The sequence below is a fragment of the Aythya marila genome (genome assembly GCF_965140915.1).
Source record: "Aythya marila genome assembly, chromosome: 4".
In the NCBI taxonomy this organism is placed as follows: Eukaryota; Metazoa; Chordata; class Aves; order Anseriformes; family Anatidae; genus Aythya; species Aythya marila.
In genome coordinates, this window is record NC_139045.1 from 24,421,066 (window position 1) to 24,442,486 (window position 21,421).

Genomic DNA, 21,421 nt, shown 5'->3' on the forward strand with positions numbered 1-21,421 from the left:
AATTTTTAAAACCAAAAGTCAGGGAGAAAAAAAAAAAATACATGGATGCATTAAAAGATATTTATTGAAAGGAGTATAAGCACCAGTGATCATTACAAATTCAATATATTAAAAATTTAATGCTGTACAAACATACATATTAATTTTGATATCCGTAAGTCTAGAGAGACCAGGTCTGAAGACCTGTTCTTTCAAGTCTTCTCAGAGGCCTTACTTGAGGTTTTCAACAATTCTGAGGTTTCTTCTATTCTGAAAATTAAAAAAAAAAAGTTTACACACTCACACATGCTTATTAAAATACAGTAAAAGGCAAAGTTGCTCATTCCAGAAAATTCTATCAAAAGATATTATTCCTTGTCAATCAAACTCTAAACACTCTTTAATCTCCAGTTAGTACTAGTAACAATGCTTTCTATTACTTTTTAGAAACCAAAACAGTGACTCATCCTAAAAATACAGAACTGTAAGTGGATTTATTATCCAGTGCAGTCATAAGGAAATGCCACACCTGATGAAGAGACATTTGAGGTTTGGAACACATATGTACGTTCTCCATAAGCCTTAGTCCAGCCCAGTACAACTCCCTCCTGGGAAATGAATTCCTGCTGCCCTTTCCTATTACTTACATTTTACTTATCCTTTCCATTCTTTCTCTTGTTGTCTCCTGCAATTTAAAAGCAACAAGTTTAGTGAACTCTTCAAAGCTAACATTCTTCAGATGGACTTTCAACCTGAAAAATTCATTGAGAAAATGTAACTTTAAGCACTGTTTACATATCGAAAGGATTTTTATGAGACAGACCTAGACATAGTTTTGCATAGTTTCCTTGTTTTTCACTAGTAGTATATACAACTAAAACGAATGCTTACTTGTTCTCTTGACCCCACAAAGGAAATCAACTAAGCACTTGCCAGTTTTACTTACCTTTGAAATGTCTGTCAGACCATGAGAATTAATGGTCATGGCTTTAGGAGATGGGTCTGTGGATAATAGTGAACTGTATCCAGACGACTGATGAAGACTCTCTGGCATCTCCTCCTTCCTTTCTGTATCTATTGAGAAAGACTCATTTTTATGTCACCTTTGCCTTTTTGCTCTCTTACTGCAAGGTCAGCTATCAAATAGCTTGATTTACAGTATGTAATAACAGAAGAGAATGCATTGTTTAGAGAGGAAAAAAAGCTACTAGTTTTTTTTTCATTTCTTAAAACAAGGGTAGGTAGAGTATATTATGTATAACACAAGACCAATTCCAAAAAGATTATCTAGGAAGGCTACCTTTTATCCTGATTACAGTAAAATCAACACTTAAACTTTAATTACTGGATTGAATATTAAGAGTAATTTCAGAATGTTCACATTATTTGTATTGTGAATCACCTGTTCAAACATGATTTTTAATTTGTGCAAGGTAACCTGTCTTTTAATAAGCAAAAATATAAAGTCATCACTTACTTAGCTAAAAATAAGTTTTTTTGTCTCCCTAGCTCTGCTCTCATTGGACTAGTTTTAGGTCTGTTTCTGATGAATGGGTGCTGCATGCTATCTTCTACTTTGGGAAGGCTTTGATATTCTTTAATTCAGAATAGTATTGTCAGGGAAAATAAAATTTAGTACTTAAAACAAGTGTTTGTGTCCTTATTTTTAGTCTTGCAACCGTCTACAGATAAAAACTCTGGAACATGTTCAGCTACGCTATTCTGTACTTGAAATATATTATTTTAATCAATTAAAATTAAAAAGTGTTCCTTCAGTACAATAGCGATTCATGAAGAGCACTACAAGCAAAAAAAAATGCATTCTGAGTACTGCATATCCTCAATATAAGCATCAAGACTGGCTGCACAGCCTTTAAACCTACAATTTTCTGGATCATATTTTGGAAAATCCAGATTAATTCTCTAAATCTGAAAACATAAAGGTTACCTTTTAAAGACATCAACCTACTTGCTGACTATGAAGTCCTCAAGTGTCAATAATAAATCATTGAACATACAAAAGCAAGTAAACAAGTGGCAAGGTTTGTTTTTGTTTGTTTGTTTAAGTCTGTAAAAAGGTCTGTAAAGAGGCCTTCCTAATTTCCAAGCAAACTGAATTACTCAGATTAACAGAAGTAAATTCTTAGTTTCCTTTCCAGTCTCTATCTAATATCCCAGAAGGGGACAAAAAGGCCTAATAAATGAGAATACGAAATGCAATACTCTCCTAACTAATGGTTATAGGGATAATAGCCACCATAGAGGAGACGGACCAAATTAAAGTGACGAAACATATAGGCTAAGAAGCTACCATTAATAAATAAGAATTACTTCAGAACTAGAGAATATTTTTAGTTTTCTTCCCACTTAACACTGTTTCATTGACTTCTTGTGTATTCCAAAATTTAGCTGAAGACTGAAAAAAGCTTTTGCTGTGGTATTCAAGATAAGAAAGCTCAGTGCAAAAGCTAGTGAGGATAGCTGTTTTTTCAAAAGGGATGAAACTAGAGAGAACGTTCAGCACAGATTATGAACAAAAAACTTCAGTTTTCCCTGAGCCCCTTTATAAGTAAATAGAACTTAAAACATGCAACTATTTTAGATATAATAAACCCGTGGCAGCAAATTTATTTTGTACTTGAAAATTTTATTTAAAAAAAAAAAAAAACAAAAACATTGTAACTGCTTTGAAGTGCAGCCAACATTATTACTTTTCACAGCTTTCACTCTATAGCACCTTAAATTTGCATCTGAGACTTTTGGTAGAGTGTTATTTACAACTTAATTAATATGCCATGTATTTGCATTAATAACTTTAAAACACTTGGAGTAAATACAGCTTCTAAAGAATAAATTAGAAACATTAAATTGCTAGCAGATTCATTTCTTATCTGAAGCATGCATTTAAATTAAAAGGTCTCTAAATCACAACTGACTGTCTAGTTAAAAACCACTGTTTTAGCCAAGGTCAGCAAGAAGTGCTTAGCATATGACTTAATTTAAAAAAAACAAAAACATTAATACTCACCAGGAGAAACTGGAATCGTATTAGAAGTACGTTCTTGACATACACTGCTGAACTCTGATGACAAGTCTCTCTGAAATACAAGTTTACTGCATTTTAGCCTTATATCCTGTTTAAGACATCTTTTGACTGAACAAAGTTATACGTAAGTACCAAATATGCATGCATGTGCTACACCAATCCAAGTATGTTGGCACTACACAGATATGAACAGTTACACTGTACTTAGCCTGTGCTAACAGTTATATCTTGATGGTGGCTGCTGTGAAGCTTAAAGTAAGCAAACCTTCCACTTACAGTTGATAATCAGAAATGCAGCTTCTGAAGTCCTAGAAATCAGTGTAAAGATGAACTGAAATTCATTTCAGTTAAATGGTTAGAACTCAAAAGTCTAGTTTAAGCTAGTTTTTCAGGCTCCTAAATGAGACCGTTATTTTCTAGAAAGATTCTCAGTTCCACTCAATCTAGTTTAGAAAAGGTTGTTCATAAACAAGGAATCAAAACCGATGTTCTACTCACAACAAATATGTGCAATTTCCTAATTTCAAAGTTTAGGAAAAAAATCAAAAACAGACTTTTTTTTAAACCAGTAACTATTACTATAATTTCAAATCTCACCCTGCAGTAAAATATATCACTTTATGTACTGGACTAACTATATTAGTTAACAGGGAATTATATCCAAGTAAATGAGGAAGAATTAGTAGGTGTTGTGTGGGAACAAGCTGAAGACAACTGCAATTAAGAGAAGGCAGAGGAGAAAAAAAAAAAAAAAAAAGAAAAAAAAGATTATCTGCACTGACTGCTTCTGCCCAATTGGTTTCATTGAACAGATTTGGCAGCTATCAGATTTTCCCAGAGTTAAATGCACAGCTGCTGCTACTTTGGCAGCAGTGCAATACAGATCTTAGAGTGGTCCTGCTATGTTGGCTAGATGCCAGAAATTCCCTGAAAAATGCAAAACTAAGAAGAAAGCAGTAATTCTGAATTGCTTCTGTATCTACGAAGAACAACTTGGATGGAATTTCATAAAAACAAAGAAGAAGCAACTCTCTGAACCAAAGGGTTATTTCTTGGCAGTTTTCAAGAGACTGTTGAAAAAAAAAGTTACAGTTTAAGACTTTTTTTTTTTTAATGTAAAAACTGCTTCTTTTGCTTTGAAAGAAGTAGCAAAACCAAAATTAAAATTATTTCTGCAGATAATTTCTTACAGTATCATCTAGTAGAGACATACAATTATCTTACTGGAAATTTTTGAGTGGTATTAGTGTTAAGTATTTTCACAGCAGGTATTCTAGACATCTGAACTACTTCAATACATATGATACCAGAGTAATAATAAACCAAATTTACAGAAATGAAGGAAAAAGACTAGTTTGAATCACAAGCCTTCCCATTCTGCTGTCAAAAGTAGCCATTGAAACTCTTAAGCAAAAAAAAAAAAAAAAAGTAATTGATAATGTCAGTCATTACTGTCTGAACTACACCCTTCAGAAATATCCCAGCACTTAGTCTGAACACTTGTCTATTTCACGACTTTCTGTTACTAGCACACTTTCAAGAAACACAGGAAAAAATATTAAAATGTCTTTATACACTATGTACAAGTATTAGCGACATTTTCATACTGCAGGACCAGATATACACTCTGAGGTCCTGATTACAAGTAAGTTCAACATTCTTACAACTACAGAAAAATGAAACACTGATCAACTGTATTTCGTAAGTTTTCAACTTCTGAGAAGATTCTCCCAGTATCCTTTGGATACACATGCAAATACATTTTGAAATCAAGCATGCAATGGCAAAATTGATGCTATGGGTCACTGAAGCTCAAAACACATGCACATATATGAAATTATGTAATGTGTGCCTTTATACAAAGGTGTTTCAATACCATGAGAAATAAGAGTCTCAATGTAAGAAAACACCTGATTTGCTCTGACATATATGTCAAATACAGCCACATCACAGTTACAGTACCTTGCCACATTTAAAAATACAACGAGCATCTTCAGTAAGGCTGAAGAAAACGGGAGGGAAGAGCAAAATGGAGAAAGATCAGTTAGGCTACAAATTTACAAGATAGCCTCAAAATAGCAGTAGGACTAAAGAGGGAATTAACTTTTCCCATTAACTCTTTATTTTCCATTGTACCACTTATTTTTGACAACTTTAGATATATAGAATGAAGACAATCTTTCAGATGTATATGATTAGAGATCAGTGTGGAGAATTAAAAGATATGAATTCAGCTGAATCAGTGGAAAAAATGCTACCTCATAGATTACTGCAACAACAATTGCAGTCCAGTATGAGATAAAATTTGATGACATGGACCAAAAAAAGCAAGCTTAAATGTACCCCTGACATAATGAAATCCTCCACTACAGAAATGGTATGTTTTCAAAATATAGTATAATTACAAGTCTACAAAAGCTTCCTTCTAAAAGTTCACTAACAAATAAAAACCACACATGGTCATTACTCATGAAAATATCATAGAATCATAGAATATCCTGAGTTGGAAGGGACCCTTAAGGATCATCAAGTCCAACTCTTGACACCGCACAGGTCTGCCCAAAAGTTCAGACCATGTGACTAAGTGCACAGTCCAATCTCTTCTTAAATTCAGACAGGCTCGGTGCAGTGACCACTTCCCTGGGGAGCCTGTTCCAGTGTACAACCACCCTCTCTGTGAAGAACCCCCCTATATGCTGAGCTATACCTGCTGTTCCTGAAAGGAAACCTTTTCCAATGGAGAGCTTTACTTCAGAGCATGAGAAAGCAACAGAACTACACAGTCAAAGAAAAAAATATCACCAACTCCATGAACAGCACTTGAATACAAGATCACCCCTATAAAAATAGCAAAGGGCATACATCAGGAGGCGAGAAAAGCATAAACAGGCTGAGAGTGCCATGTCTGGCAACACTTCTGTTATCTGGTAATGTCTACATAACACTAAAAAAAAATATTTTGATAGTTATATGTGCCTTTTTGTTATAGAAGAAAAATGGAAGTTGATATACCTTTCTGGACTGCACCAGTAATTCTGTTTCAAGGAGCAAAACTCGGCTCAACAAATTATTCCAGTCCTTCTCGTCTATAGTAATCTTTCCTTTCAGTCGCTCTTCTACAGCATGTAGCCTATCTTCAATCCAATCTAGTTTATGAAGCTTTTCCTGGCAATCAGCAAGCTGGGTCCTTAGGAACTCAATCTGAGAATTATCTTCTATGACCTGAAAATACGGATAAGAACACATTCTCTGATTTTGACATAGATATAATTCATAGTTTGATCAAATAAGCTAAGTGGAATTTTCCTCATGTTCAACAACCACATTCTGCTACGTTAGAAAGTAATCTTTTAGAATTGTCATTAACAGCATTCACAGAACTAAGCTTTTATAGAAATTTAACAGAATTGTCTCTTGTAAAGACAGTAGACTCTGACTTTTTTTTTTATCCCCCCCCTATCATTTGTTGTGTATTTATGTTTGTAGTTACATTTAAGAAGAATCCAGCTATCTTTTTTAAAGCCTCCCCTCTTTAGAAAAGTCCCATAAGAAATATTAAGAATACACGTGGACATCTAAAATAAAAAGTCTTACTTGTTCACATTGAACTTCCACAACATCATCATCTATGCACAATTCTTCATTACCTCCCTCGTCTGGAAGGGGTGGTGGATGAAGCGGTGCTGAACAAAGGGGCGCTGGATGAAGGTCATCGCTAACTTCACTCCCTGAGTGCCGTTCTACTTGAGGTACCTTTTGAGCATGTCAAAAAAAAAAATCATTGGTGTTGATCATTACAAGAAACTGCAATTCCTCAGACACTTAACAGAAAAAAAAAAAGATCTATCACAAAAAAAAAAGGCTAGGTGTTTATCTAATAAACTTTTCCCAACTGGCTGCAAAACATAGAAAGCAATAGCAGTTGAAGTTTTGAAAAATAATCACATACATGTGAAAGAATTGTAAAACAAATATTCACACAATTTATCATAGCTACTGAATACCCTGGTATTTCTTGTACAGTACTGAAATCATTAATTGCCTTTCTTATTGTATAAAAAAAGCATTAATGATTTCTCAGGTTATTAGATTTCAAAGTATGAACGGAGGCATGAAACAACAGTTTCAACATTAAAATTACCTCTATACCATTCAAAAAGAAAAAAAATAAATAGAACTAGGAAGCTTGGAACTCTTTTCCTTGGCTACTGCCAAAGTAGTCCTATTAGCTACATGTTTCACTTTCTTTGAATACTTTCCTCCAAGAGAGCGAAAGACAAATTCTGCCCTTCTTCCCAAGTCTTATGCTCTCTACCTCTCACAGTACAAAATACCTAATGATTAAGAATCCATAATTACTAGCTTTGTGCACTAACACTTGCAGATTACTACATGTTTTAGTGAAGCTGGCATTCTTTTCTTCAATGGAATTCTCAATATACTTGCACACATACCCGAAGAGTAAAAGGTATTTTGAAACCTACATTGAAACCAGCACAATGTCAAGCCAAACACAATTCAATCTCCAAAAAGGATGTATATTGTTTTTTCCCAATTGCATCTTCATTTTGATTACTGTTCCTCCTTTTTTGTATAATGCAACTAAGAGATAACACTACTAGATTGTTACTATCGAGAGTGAGATCAGCTGCTCAGTAAAAGAGAAACAATTTTTTCAGTAATAGCTTGTTGTGGTTTAACCCAGCAGGCAGCTAAGCACCACAAAGCCATTCACTCCCTCCCTCCCAGTGGGATGGGGAAAAGAATTGGTAATGTAAAACTCATGGGTTGAGATAAGGACAGTTTAATAGGACAAAAAAGAAAGAAACAGTGATCATAATAAATAATAACATGTACAAAACAAGTGATGCACAATGCACCTACTCACTGCTCATCAACTAATGCCTAGCTCCTTTCCAAGTGGCGGCAGCCCCCACCAGCCAACTTCCCCTGTATTCCCCATTCAGTGTAATACCAGGAGGTATGGGACATCCCTTTTACTACTTTGGGTCAGCTGCCCTCCTCTCCCAGTTCCTTGTGCGCCCCCAGCCCCCTCATTGGCGGGGCAGCACGAGGTGCTGAAGAGTCCTTGGCTCTGTGCAAGCACTGCTCTGCAGCAACTGAAGCACCAGTTTATTATCAGCATTATTCTCATCCTAAATCCAAAACACAACATCATACCAGACACTGTGAAGAAAATTAACTCTATCTCAGCCAAAACCAGAACATAGCTATTATTTCAGTCATGCACATTTTGAAAAAGATACCTAGTGTGATCAAACATTAGAAGTTAAGTGAAAGCACATATTCTAGAAAGAGCCTGGGAGATTAGATTATAAATCAGATTAACATTTAGACATACAATATAACAACTACATTCATACCTGTTTGGAATTCACAGCACTGCCATTGGGACCAGCAGGGACAGTACCACAGTTTGACCATATTTCACACTTTAAAGGTCTGAGTTTCTTCCTCATTTGGGATTTAACCTTCAAATTGAAAAGGGGGTGGAGGGTGTGTCATTAACAGGCACAGCACACAAAGACATTCAAACCTCTGCAATACAACACTGTCTAAATAAATTATATACTAAATTAACAGACAAAAATAGATCTTAGAATGAATGCATTATACTGGTAACACCTACACAAGGCTGCAACAAAGTTGGTCACAAGTGTAAATGACAACTTGCAACAAAGTTCATAGAATCACAAAGGTTTGGAATGGAAGGAACCTTAAATATCACCCAGTTCCATCCCCTAGGCAGGGACACCTCCCACTACATCAAGCTGCCCAAAGCCCCATCCAAACTTCCAGGGATGGGGCATCCACAGCTTCTCCAGACAACCTCTTCCACTGCCTCACCACCCTCAGGGTAATTAGTTTTATTCTAAATCTTTTATCCTAATCTTTCAGTTTAAAACCATTTCTCCTAGTCTTATCACTACACTGTGTGAAAGAGTCCCTCTCTTCTCCTTTCTTGTAGGTCCCCTCCGGGTACTGGAAGGCTATTCTAAGGTCTCTCCAAAGCCTTCTCTTCTCCAGACTGAAGAAGTTGAAAGACTTAAACTTCAGGAACAAAAAAAGTATGTAATTATGCTCCCAAAGGTGACAAATGAAATAAATACAAGTTCTGAAGATGTTATAAAATCATATGAAACAAACTCCTGTAAAATACAAAGACTGATTTATTTTTTTTAAATCAAGATGCCTTTAAATATAACATACAATGATAAAAATACTTTAACAATGTCCATCAAACATGATTAATAATCGGACTTAAGATGCGTACCACCAAAACACAAACACAAGTTCATGTTTTAATTAAATGTTACCAGAGCTTCAACATAGCAGAGGATTTTGCTTTGTTTTTAAAATCTACCTGTAAAGTTACATAAACATTCACTATGTTGAGAAATATAGAAGATACACCACCTACCATAAAGTTAAAGTATTTGATTAATCTTTGTTTTAGTAATTCTATTTTGTTTATACACTACATTGTCAGTTTCACATCTTTTGTATACCCAACAGCACTCTAAAAATCTTAGGTGAACTTCATACTAATTTTCCCCCTACTTTGACTATCAGTAATGCTTCATCTTCAGATAAACTGATCTTCACCTTCTACCTGCAGCACCAAGAATATGTCAGAAGAAACATACCTCATAATAGAGTTACCATTTGATTAGTACCTTATTCAAGTTACTTAATTCCTTATGCTTTTTCACCACACAGTTGATAATGTCACAAACAATCTGTATTTTTCGCTCTGCAAAGCCAAGCTGAAGAAACTGCTGTTTTGTTAAAACTGGTTTATATTGAAATTGATCTCGAAGAAGCTGCAACAAAATAGAGTTTGCTTTCAAAAATCACCATATAATTTATTGTAAAAATAGCATGCTCAGGTTCTTATCTTTCTTTCATTCTGCAATTCAGAATGAATCCTTTTTTCATTTGGTTGTTTACATACACTCAGCTGTTTCTTCTGGCTAGATTTTCAATACACCTCTTCCAGAAGTATTTTGTTCACATCACACTTGCAAAATTTATGTCAGTCTAAAACATTATTTTATTATAGATGTTAATTATAAAAAAAGTTAAAAACAACCTTTCCACAGTGAATGCACAGTAAGTTTGTACTGATATCAGCAAATGAGTCGGACGCCTAACTAAGGCTCACATAGAGACTTTGTAAAGGATTCTCTGCTATCATCGTATGGAAAGCTAGTATGAATAAGCCAGTACTAGTTAATACATCCAGTCTCCATTTATAAAACATGCTTATGTCTATATTTAAGAATATGTAAAATTATTTTGATTCAGCCTAAAGAATATGATTTGATTTCAATTTATAAACTCTTAAGAACTAGACTTCTAATATTAATTTGGCCTGATGTTTTAAAATAACTGTTTCTTTGTTGTGTCTTTATTACAATTACTGACTTTTACTTTTGTTTTTTTTTTGCTGGTTATGATTTCTTCTAAGGTCACTTCTCTCTATGTAACTTATTGTGCAACAAATATTTCCATATTCCTCACACCTAAAATAAAACTCAATTATGTTACTGCTTCTACGACTGTCCTAAAATTAAAATTTGAACAATATCCTTTCCTATTTTCAGGAAAATCTAAATAAAAACTTGCCCTACATTTAGTCACTACTCATCTTAAATCTTAACTGAATTGCAGTTCCTATTCACAGCCAAAAACTTTTACTCTCACTAGATGTTTAGTTTTTATGAGGCCATACACAAAATAGTGTCTCTTTTGCAGGGAATATGAAGACAGATACCTTATAAATAGCTTCAATAAAACGCAAGTCGCTCTTTGCTGTAAGCTCCACATCACACTTTACCAGAAGTTCTGCTATTTGAGTAGAGAAAGATGTAAAACAATAATTGATGATAGGTAAAAATGAAGTTGGATCACCCTTCACTAACCTGTTGAGAAACAAAAGTATTTTATATATCAGGAGATATCAAAAGCCCTTAATTACATGATTACAAACATTTTACTTGAAAGGTGTTTTAATACTGCCAGCATGTGACACCCAAGTTGTACTGTTTCTCCTTAAGTTTTTCCTCTAGCTATCTTGAGTCATAGGAACTTACCACGTATCTCATTCAGCAGTCCTTATTATTATCTGTAAAACTTTTGAAACAATGATTTTGTGTGACCTCTCATATCATTCTAACATTGGCAGGTCTAAAGCCCAAGAGCATTTCTAGCTCAGCGTTGAACACCTTGTTTGTGATTTTTACATGATGAAAATTCCTGAGGAAAGTCTTGCTAGCACTTACAAAGAAATAAGGAAGATGACAGATTAATCACAGAACTGGAAAAAAAAAAAAAAAAAAAACACCAGAAGAAAGAGCAGCAAGATAGTGGTAGACGTTAGAATTATTCTAAGGATCGCTTAGATGAGCAAAATTGCACTACCTCTAGTTAAAGTCCCTATTTATCAAACCTCAACTTTTCATAGACATACCCTTTGTGCTTACTCATCACTGGATGCAAAGCTAATATTTATACATATTTTCTTTACACATTTTGCTGTCATCACGTATTAGCATAATTCATTCACACTGCTACTTACATTGTATAATCTACATCTCTTGGATAATTTAACAAGCGAAGTCCTTGTTCTATTTTTCTTAGACTTCCTTTTAGGTCTCCTGTTGCCATTATTCCAAATTCTATTCTTCTTTCAGATTATGAGAGAGATGTAATATCGTACACTCTCCCCCTTAAAAAAAATAAAATAAAATAAAATTACTAAATGTAATAGAATTATTATTGAAATTTAACAGGTCATCTTTTCTACAGGCCTTTCCAAAGTGTTACAATACAGCACAGAGCTATGGTTCAATACTAATACCACTCATCTTCCTCATTCCTTCAGTATCAGGATCAAGTAGCAATGCCTAATCCCATCAACTATCAGATCTTTAAAGACAGAGATCTGAATGCATATCAAGAATTTAGGACTTCCTAAATCAACTAAAAATGAGCGAACAAGTTTCTTTGCTGTTTCAAATCAGACAATACTTCTCTATTTAGACGATCCATTAAGAATGCTTAAAGTTGTTCACGGGGAAGTGTAGCAACAGGCTGCCCAGATACTTCAAGATAGGACTAAGCTAACTGGAACTATGAGCAAGAGGTCCAGTTCAACCTCTACATTGTCACGCTCAAGCTGAAAACCTGCTTTTATTATGAGCTTTGCTTCACAGAACAGACTCATCTAATGACACAAAACAAACTACAAAGAGGTGCCTCTCTCTGCAGAACTATCCTGCAAGGAGGACTGCAAGAAGAAAAAAATGACAACAAAATAGAATCAACAATGCAGGAGATCACGAACACCCAGAACAGCTTTTTCAAAGGGACAAAGTACAGGAAAATTTATACTTTTAAAGCAAGCAGTACTGATTAGTAAGTTCTCAGGTGGAGGTTGGGGAGACTGGAAAAAAAAAAAAAAAAAAGCTGCCATGAGAGATCTAAAAAACTGGCAATGGAGAGTTGCTATTTATCCTTCAGAATAATTACCATTATCCTTCATGATATTTCCCCAAAAGCCTGCATAAAAGTAATGATTTCAGCTGTGAAACCTTTGAGCAGAAATTTATCATTTGCTTTTCTGCTAGAATCAGGCAGACTTTGGAATGCCTCTTCCTGCCAGAAAACCAGTACTTTGTGTTTTACCAGGCAAAGTAGTGAGGACGTACTGCCAGACAGCACATGCATGAAGGTATTATCTCAAGATACAGAATTCTGTGAGGTAGTTTATCTTGCTGACAGGTAGCATTCAGCCACTACAAACCAAAAGACCAAAACAGAATTATAGCATCATTAAGGTTGGAAAAGACCTTCAGGATCATCTGGTCCAACCATCCCCCTGCTACCAATGTCACTCACTAAACCATGTTCCTAAACACCAGGTCCAGCCTTTTTGTGAACACCCCCAAGGATGGGGACTCCATCATGGCCCTGGGCAACCCATCCCAATGCCTGACTGCTCTTTCTGAGAAGAAATGTCTCCTAACTTCCAACCTAAACCTCCCCTGGTGTAACTTGAGGCCATTCCCTCTGGTCCTATCACTAGGTACCTGTGAGAGGAGGCCAACCCCGAGCTCCCCACACCTTCCTCTCAGGTACCTGTAGAGAGCAACAGGATCTTCCCTGAGCCCCCTCTTCTCCAGGCCGAAGAACCCCAGCTCCCTCTGCCACTCCTCAAACACCTTAGGCTTAGAATTACTAGAAAGGAACTCAGCCGAGCACTCCACCTTACAAACTCGTTACTCGATACTACAAAAACCTGAGGCAAAAAGACAAAAAGGAACTTCTTGACCAAACTTCCCTTAAAAAAAAAAAAATAAATTTAAAAAAAAAAAAAATACAAGCCTGCAGTCACGACGCTCCGTCTGTTTTTATTATTTTTACTGTGCCCCATGGTGCTCAGCCCAGTAACCCCCTGGCGCAGCCCCGTCCCCGCAGCGCTGCTTTCCCGACGGGGGCAGGGCCGGGACCCCCGCCCGGGGTTCCGGAGGCCGCCGCGCCCCGCCCGGCGCGGCCCCGGCACTCACCGCCCGCCTCAGGCGCCCGCCGCCGCGCGGCCCAACGGCCGCTTCCGCTTCCAGCGCGTCCCTCCGCCGTGACGCCACTTCCAGCAACAACAGCCCCAGCCCGGCAGGAGACGCGGCGGCGGCGGCCTCCCTGCGCGCCCGAGGGGCTGCCGGGCTCCCCCTGCCTCCTCCCTCCACCCAGCCCCGCTCTGCCCGGCGCGGCCCCCGCCCCGGCTGGCAGCGGGCTCGTCGCGGCGGCGGCTGGGAGCCGAGCCCGCACAGGTAAGGGGCCCCGGAGGGCTGCCCTCGGCGGGGCAGCCGGCGGCAGACGGACGGGCGGCGCGGCCAATCGGAAGCGGCGGACAAACGGGAAGGGCCAATGGGGGCGCGGGGGCGTCGCCTCTCCCGGAGTAGAAGGGACCGGGGGGGCCCGGGGTGCCCGAGGGGCTGCTGCGGGGCGCCCTGCCCGCGGGGTTTGATGGGCGCTGCACGGAGCCCCCCGGAGATCTGTGCCCGGCCCCTGTGCTGGGCGTTATCCGGCCGGGTGGCAGCCACCGAGCCCCTCTGGTTTAACGCGGGCAGCGCTCAGCGCCCTGTCTTCAGGTCTCCGAGCAGGCTTTGGAGAGCCAGGTAAGGGGGCGAGGCGAGGGAGACGCCGTTCGGTGCTGCCCTGTGCACCCAAATCAGGCGTGGGGCAGGCACAGCCACGGGGGTCAGCGCCTTATAAATAATATGCTTCACGTTGTGTTCCCTGCTTACTTCGTGTGCTCAAACCACCCAAAGGTTTCCATTGTTAGATAAAGTTATGTCAATTGGAGGGTTGGTGCCCACATTTGAGCGACTTACTGAACCTGGAGGTTGAAAATGGACATTCAAAATAATTGGAAAATATACTTTTGGGCGCCATTGCGCTAAGGGCCGTGTAATAGCAGTGAGTTGACTCATCGTGTGTTACGAGTCAGTTCTCACAGCGTTTATCCAGGATTACCGCAAAGCCAAAGGCGATTGCTTGATAGGGGAAGGGGGACGCGATCCAACAGACATGAAGCATGGCAGCTGCTGGGTAGCCGCACATGCATTAAAGCCTGTCAGTTTCCAGCAGCCGTTTCTGAGTGGTTTGGGTTGTGTCTCTCTTCCCGTCATCTGAACTTCTTCAGTTGGTACTTAGAATAGAGCATCAATTAAAAGCCTGTTTACAATATTTCTGCAGTGGTATCGTTTGTGTAAGTATGTGAGTACGTTATAAGAGCTCTAGTTTCTTGATCGTTTTGTTTGTTTGTTTTTGTCTCAGAGCCACTTTTTTGTGTTAAATAATTTAGAAGTGGTTGTGCTGTAAGTGATGTGTCACGCTTAGCGTTGTGTAGGGTGATAAACCAGCAGCAAGTGTTAGTGCTCTTGTTAGCTCAGTATTGCTCAACAGAGCATATTCTGTGAACAGGAACTGCTAGCTGGGTATTGCAGTAAAGACAGTAAGCTAGCAACTGAAATTTGAATATGTAATTTCCTAGGTAGGAAATCTTGATCCCCTGCAATCATGACCAAATTCTTTACAGGTGTTGTATACGAAACAGAAAGATAATCTGACCTTGAAGAGGTTTGAAAGCTATTATAAAATTGCTAGATCTTTACCAAACACCATAAAGTTTGCTTGATAACTCACTGGGCGCAGCCTTCCTACAGTCTGTTTCATATACTGCTGTTGTTGCTGTTGTTCTTTCTGTCTTGTCTTTTTGGTATATTACAGTTATGCAGTTTGCCACAATATGATCCCTAATGTACCTCAGAGCCTTGAAAATTTCTTGTTGCTACTTTTTTTGGCCTTTTATTTATATGGACATATATAAAGTATGTCCAAATCATTAGTGCTTTTGAAACACTTCTTTTATCAGTTTGCAGTTAACAAACATATATAGAAATGTAGCTTTTCTATAATGATGGAAACTAACATCAGAGTAGATGTCAAAAATACTAGCAAAATGCATTCCTTAATTTGGCTAACAAAAAACTACCTTAATGAGAAGATCTAGCAGAACTTTCCTTTCTCCTTACTTGACATACACAGTTCACATAGGTTTTATTATTTCTTACTATGTAAAATTTCATGTTTAATATTTGAATGCTGTTGTATTTTTTCTTGCTTATATACATTGCCTAGCAAAATAGGAATGCCATCTTAATTGAATCCTCTAGTTCACCGATAGTAACCCTTTTTGAAAGGCTGTATTTGCTCAGAAATTTTCTTTATCTGCACTTTTCATCCCCTAGGAAAGTCTCCTCCTAGCTCCTGGCTTTTGTGTGGCCTACCCAAACAAACTGGTTCTGAGCTTCGTTCTTTACTGCACAAATATACCCTGTCTGCTCTTTCCAGCAATAGAAGCAGCAGCTGGAGTTGGGAGTGGCAGGAGACTTGATGGGTTTATGCTTGTAGTCCCAAATGCCAATTCTGGCACACCTAACATTGATTCATTTAATAGCTCTTGACTTTATTGCAACAGCACTGGTGATCCTCCTGTGGGATTAACATTCGTTCTCCTTGGAGAGATTTAGCTGTTCAAAGACAGAAAAAAGTAGCACTGAGCAACTACAGCTCTGGGAATCATATTGCTTTAAGAAAAAAAAAGTTGCTACCTCTTATTTTAATCTAGCTGGGCAATTAAAGATGTAGGCAGTTCTTTATCTTGAATACGTGTTTAATTTACATCTGGATTTTGTAAACATCGGCACAAATTACCAAGGGCTTTCCATTGCTTATGCTCTTTTTTCTATATTTTCTGTAATTTCTCCATTTTCATCACTCACCTTATTTGTGGCCTGTTTCTTTCTGCATATGTAGAACAGTTTCCATCTCTTGCCAACTTTTAACACTTTTAAAGTCCCATTTTTAATTCCCTCTGCTAGTAAAATATAAATAACTTTAAATGCATGTGAGATCCTAACAAACCATACAGGTTTCTTTCTCGAAAGCCAGCATCGGGATCTTGCAGATTCCTACTATGATTACTTGGAGTGGTCTGTCATTGTAGCAAAAGCCAGAACATCAGATGTATCACCATATACGCACTACTTGTGATGGGATTCAGACAATATTCCAATAATGAATTAGTGTGATATATTATACTTTAATTTTCCCTCTTAGTAAATGCAGGTTATTACTGAAATTTGAATTGTGGCTTTCAGAAATCATTGAACCTGAATAGCTTAGAGGATCTGTTGTCTTTATTACAATCTGCAGCCAAGTTTGACAAAAATAAATGGATGCAGTGTACAAGTTGTGATAAGTAAATACAGAAGCCAGTGAGTTTTTGTGTGAGGTGACGTTTAATCCTGTCTCTTACATTCAGTCTAAGTACTTCTGGGGTACCTCTCAAGGGTTTGGGATATGAGATCGTAATGCAGACATTGAAAAGGCTGTAGAGAGGAACAGCAAAGAGAGGAATAGACACCACCTTGTGTTCCAATCAAGACTTCCAGGCTTTCAAAGCAGTGGCCTTACATTTTGGAGAATTGTTCAACACAGTAACTGAACTTACTGTCACAATGATTTCAGAATTCAACCTCAGTGTTGCCTTAAATTTATTTCTTTATTCTTTGTCACAGTGCTTTTAAAAAAAAAAAAAAAAAAAAAAAAAAGAAAGAAAAGCTTAGGTAGGTCACTGTGGTTCCTACAGTTTTCAGGATTTTCAAAAACTTTTTTCACTTTACTTTTTTTTCTTACCTTTCTATGTTATCTACCGACCATCTGGTGGATCTCTTATAAACCAAAGGTTTTGAGTTCTCACAAACAAAGTGAATCCTTAATATATAATCACTGAAGTAAGTTAGAAATACTGTAGCTAAAAGCCATTCCTAAGTTAAGTGTTGCCTTAATGTCAGCCTATTTTTATGTGCTTTCCAATACTGAGGACAATTTCATTTTTCCTTACATTTTATAGCATTTCAGTATTTCTAAATAAGCTTTTTTAATTACATTTAAAGGAAGCGTGAAAAAGATAATTACAAATGCTCTGCTGGTTGGGTCTTCTTAACTTGCATCAGACATAAATAATCTGTGATACTGTTTGCAGAAGTTTTTTTGTTAATTTTGTAATTCTTGAAGCAAGGAAACATTTGGAAAAAAATCTTCTAGTTTTTATTATGATTTTTGTTTCCAGTATTTATGTAGTTGCTCCTTTGTAGACAGAATAAACTGTCAGCATAACTTTGATAAAAGTCACTTTTTTGTTATTCAGAACAAACTTCCAATTTTAATTTTCTAATCTGACCTGACTCTGTCTTACAAATATTTTTAAATAGCTGAGAATATTTAACTTGTATTTTTATGTCCAACAGGCTCGCAGATGGGTCAGGGACTCTGGAGAGTTGCTAGGAACCAGCAATTGCAACAGCAAGGGTACAGTGGACAAGGCTATCTTACCAGAGAACATGGCAGGAGGATAGCTACTAACAATGTTTCTAACAATACAAGCCACCGGAAACAAACCCAAGGAGGCATTGATATCTACCATCTATTAAAGACAAGAAAATCTAAAGAGCAAGAAGGATTCATTAACTTGGAAATGCTGCCACCAGAGCTTAGTTTTACCATTTTGTCATACCTGAATGCAACTGATCTCTGTCTAGCTTCGTGCGTCTGGCAGGATCTTGCTAATGATGAGCTTCTCTGGCAAGGGTAAGCAAAACAAACAAACAAAAAATTGTTACCTGGAAATAGTAAAAACAATTATTAAACTTAAATGTTGTCTCAAAATGCATTTTGTGTTGTTCAATCCTTAGAAAACCTTTGCTAAGTTAAAAGGAGAAGCTTGAGTACAGTTTTAAAATGTTATTCTGGATTTGTAATTACTATCAAGTATTAGTAGATGTTACTGTACAAACAAGTGTGCTTGGTGTAAGCATATATGTGTATTACTACAAACCTGTTTGATTATATCATGGGGAAAAAAATGGACTTGTCTTCCCTTTTGTATTAACACACAGCTGAACTGTTTGTATTATTACTTCTCTGAACTTCAAATAAATATCTAGCTCAAGCAAGCCAATCTATTCAACTAAAGCTCCAGAGAAAGGAATGAGAACTCATCTACTTTACTTATCTTAGAGCAACCTAAGTATTTGTATTTGGAAGACAGTGACAGAAGGAACAGGGAAATAAAAGGTCATTTCTGCAAATATATCATGGAATTTCTGCAGCTGAACAACAGCTGAAATGCATTTATATAACTCGCAGAGGTAATTCTGCTTGTTTATGTGTCCAGGAAATAAATAATGGAATATTCTATCAAATAAAATAGTATAAGATCAAAATTGAATTGCAAGCACCATCTTTGATATTTGGTGTTTTATAACACTAGGGAAGACTCATATGAAAGTATACCTAGCTTAGAGTAGATGGTCAGCAGAATGTGTCTTCTTTCACAACATAGTCTTACCCCTTAACTTAACTGACAGTAAGTAGTATTAATATAATAAATGGATTATTGTTCCAGGTCCTGTTTATTTTCTTTTATTTGTGCTCTGTTTTCTCCTTCCGTCATCTATTTGCCCATCTGCATTTGAAGCAGTTTCCCTTCCTATTATATTTTATGAACTGCAGTAATAGAGTAATGCAATTATTTCTTAGTCACAGTTGTTCTGTTGTTGGAGACTGTTGTCTTGACAGAAAATAGGAATTCTGGTGAAGGTCCTACTAAGCTTCTAAGTTTATGTACTTCTTAACATTTCAGGAGGTTGTACTGTTTTTGACCCTTAGTATGAAAACCATACAAAACACAAGTAGATTTCCAGTACTAAAGCATAAGTATACTATAGCTTCTTAATTAAACAATTGTATGCAGTGTATATTCTTAGCATACAGGTAAAAAGTGTATTTCACTCAGAAATATTTCGTTCTGTGAAATACCTCTTATATATATTTGATATATATATATACATATATATGTGTATACATATATAAAAAATATATAAATATATATATATTTATATATATATATAAATATTCAGTGAAATCTTCACAAATATTCCTTCCAAGCATAAAGTTTGGTGGTGAAAACCTGTCCTTATTTAGCAAATTTATAAAAGTCTCAGTTCACATGATATCTGCAAACATCTTAGTTCTTAATATTCCATTTGTATTGGATGTGTTTGAGTTTAGACTTCAGCAAGTCCTGTGGTTGTAGTTCTGAACTCAGTCCAAATAGGACTCAGGTTCCTGATCTGAAAACCATTCTTTCACATTCTCGGTAGTTACCTGCTGAATTCTGACTATTGTGGTCAATTATTTACAAAACAGATGCCTTAAAACAAAACCACAACTGAAATAAGGAATCTATATAACAAACAAAGTGCCTAGGAAGTGATGGTTCAAGGGAAGTTCAGGTGGTGTCATCAAAGAAACTGGGATGAGGGACAGAAACTGATGAAACTGATACAGAGTCAGGGTGGGATAGAAAGAAAAGAAACTGTGAACTAATGGAAAGTATAGATGAAATGTGCACGGAGTGGTGGGGTTGGATCACGTAACCCAGACTGGTCAAGACTGGAAAAAGGACAGGTAGAAAGTAATGAGTTGGATAATTTGATGCAGATGTGGCATCTCACTCACTGCAAAACTGGAGCACAAGAAAATAAACACAACTTTTTAATCTCTGATACTGCTGCAGGAGAACAACTTGTCACTTGTTACCCACTGTTCAGGTACTAGAGTTCCAGAGGTCCCAGCTGTGTGGATGTCGTTATGAAGCCACCTACTGGGATGCATTTTGAGATTTCATTCAAATACACCAAAACCTGCAAAAGAAAAAAATCATCATATCATTGAAGACTTGAGCAATACACATGCAAAAGGCTTTAAGCGTTACAATCAACCTTTTTCTTACTGTTTGGGTGTTTGGTTTTGCAACATTGACTACATTGATTCTGTAAATATATGAAATACAGAAAAGAATTTTGATAATAGACTAATTCTGTTTTCATAGGTTGTGCAAATCCACTTGGGGTCACTGTTCTATATACAATAAGAATCCACCTCTAGGATTTTCCTTTAGAAAATTGTATATGCAGCTAGATGAGGGCAGTCTCACCTTTAATGCCAACCCTGATGAGGTAAGTAAACTGTTGTTGACAGTAATAAATAGTTTAATTATGACTGTTTTATAGCCATAGACATACTAGAAGCAAAGTTTTAATAGGTATTTGTTCTGTAGTAGGACTGGTTAATACTAAGATACAGCCCCTTCTTGATCTTTTTTGCATATGGTACCTGTGCACATCATTTACATGGCTTGCCTCTTAAATGCTCTGTACCATAGTCTGACCTATGGATGCCAGAAACTCATAATCACGTATTGGCATGGGAACAAGGGGAAATCCTAGCTGAAGAGGTAGTGCAAAACTTAAAAAGGGTAATAATATGTATACTTAAACTAAAATGCTGCTTCACAGTATGGATTTGATCACACTTAGTTGACTTCATGCAAAGCAGGATGAGGTGTAAAGTGACAGCAATTACTTCTGTGACAACTGCAATTTCTTGTAAAGCATTTTTAAACTTTCACTGTCAAGGAATGCATCTTGAAATATTATGGAAAAAGATTTACTGCTGAACTACCCAACAGATTGGTTTGACTTCTGTGGACACTTGTTCTGCATAAACCTAATTTTCTTTATAGTATGTAATGCCATACATTTATTTTCAAAAAAATACCCCATGTCAAGCTAAAAGGTTTCCGTTTATTAATTTATGTAACTAGCTGGGAAAGTCAGTTTCTGCCCTCTCTCTGTCACCTTTCAAAGAAGAAAAGAGTTTGAGAGTAGACAGCTTTTGCTT

The 21,421-nt window shown here is 37.0% G+C and overlaps 2 protein-coding genes across 4 annotated transcripts in view; one reads left to right on the top strand and one right to left on the bottom strand.

Annotated features, from left to right (window-relative positions):
• CEP44 (centrosomal protein 44) lies at positions 1–13,734 on the bottom strand. Of its 2 annotated transcripts, none has more exons than XM_082760320.1 (11): positions 13,436–13,598; positions 11,628–11,777; positions 10,824–10,971; positions 9,724–9,870; positions 8,410–8,517; positions 6,620–6,778; positions 6,038–6,247; positions 3,008–3,077; positions 926–1,053; positions 627–664; positions 1–249 (listed from the first exon to the last, which is right to left on the bottom strand). In XM_082760320.1, exons 2-11 carry the CDS (start codon positions 11,714–11,716, stop codon positions 192–194), a joined length of 1,155 nt encoding a protein of 384 aa, XP_082616446.1. In that variant the 5' UTR covers positions 11,717–11,777; positions 13,436–13,598; the 3' UTR covers positions 1–191. The 2 variants fall into 2 exon arrangements, with proteins under 2 accessions (XP_082616446.1, XP_082616445.1); XM_082760319.1 differs by lacking the exon at positions 13,436–13,598 and adding an exon at positions 13,618–13,734 and having other exon boundaries at positions 2–249.
• Positions 13,681–21,421, top strand: part of FBXO8 (F-box protein 8) — a 17,692-nt gene continuing 9,951 nt past the window's right edge. Inside the window, exons 1-3 of one of the 2 annotated variants that reach the window (XM_082760322.1) lie at positions 13,681–13,878; positions 17,926–18,265; positions 20,571–20,697. In XM_082760322.1, the coding sequence (XP_082616448.1) occupies positions 17,934–18,265; positions 20,571–20,697 (459 nt within the window). In that variant the 5' untranslated portion in view covers positions 13,681–13,878; positions 17,926–17,933. Of the gene's footprint in view, positions 13,879–14,033; positions 14,227–17,925; positions 18,266–20,570; positions 20,698–21,421 lie in introns of those variants that run through there. The other variant, XM_082760321.1, reaches the window with a different exon arrangement.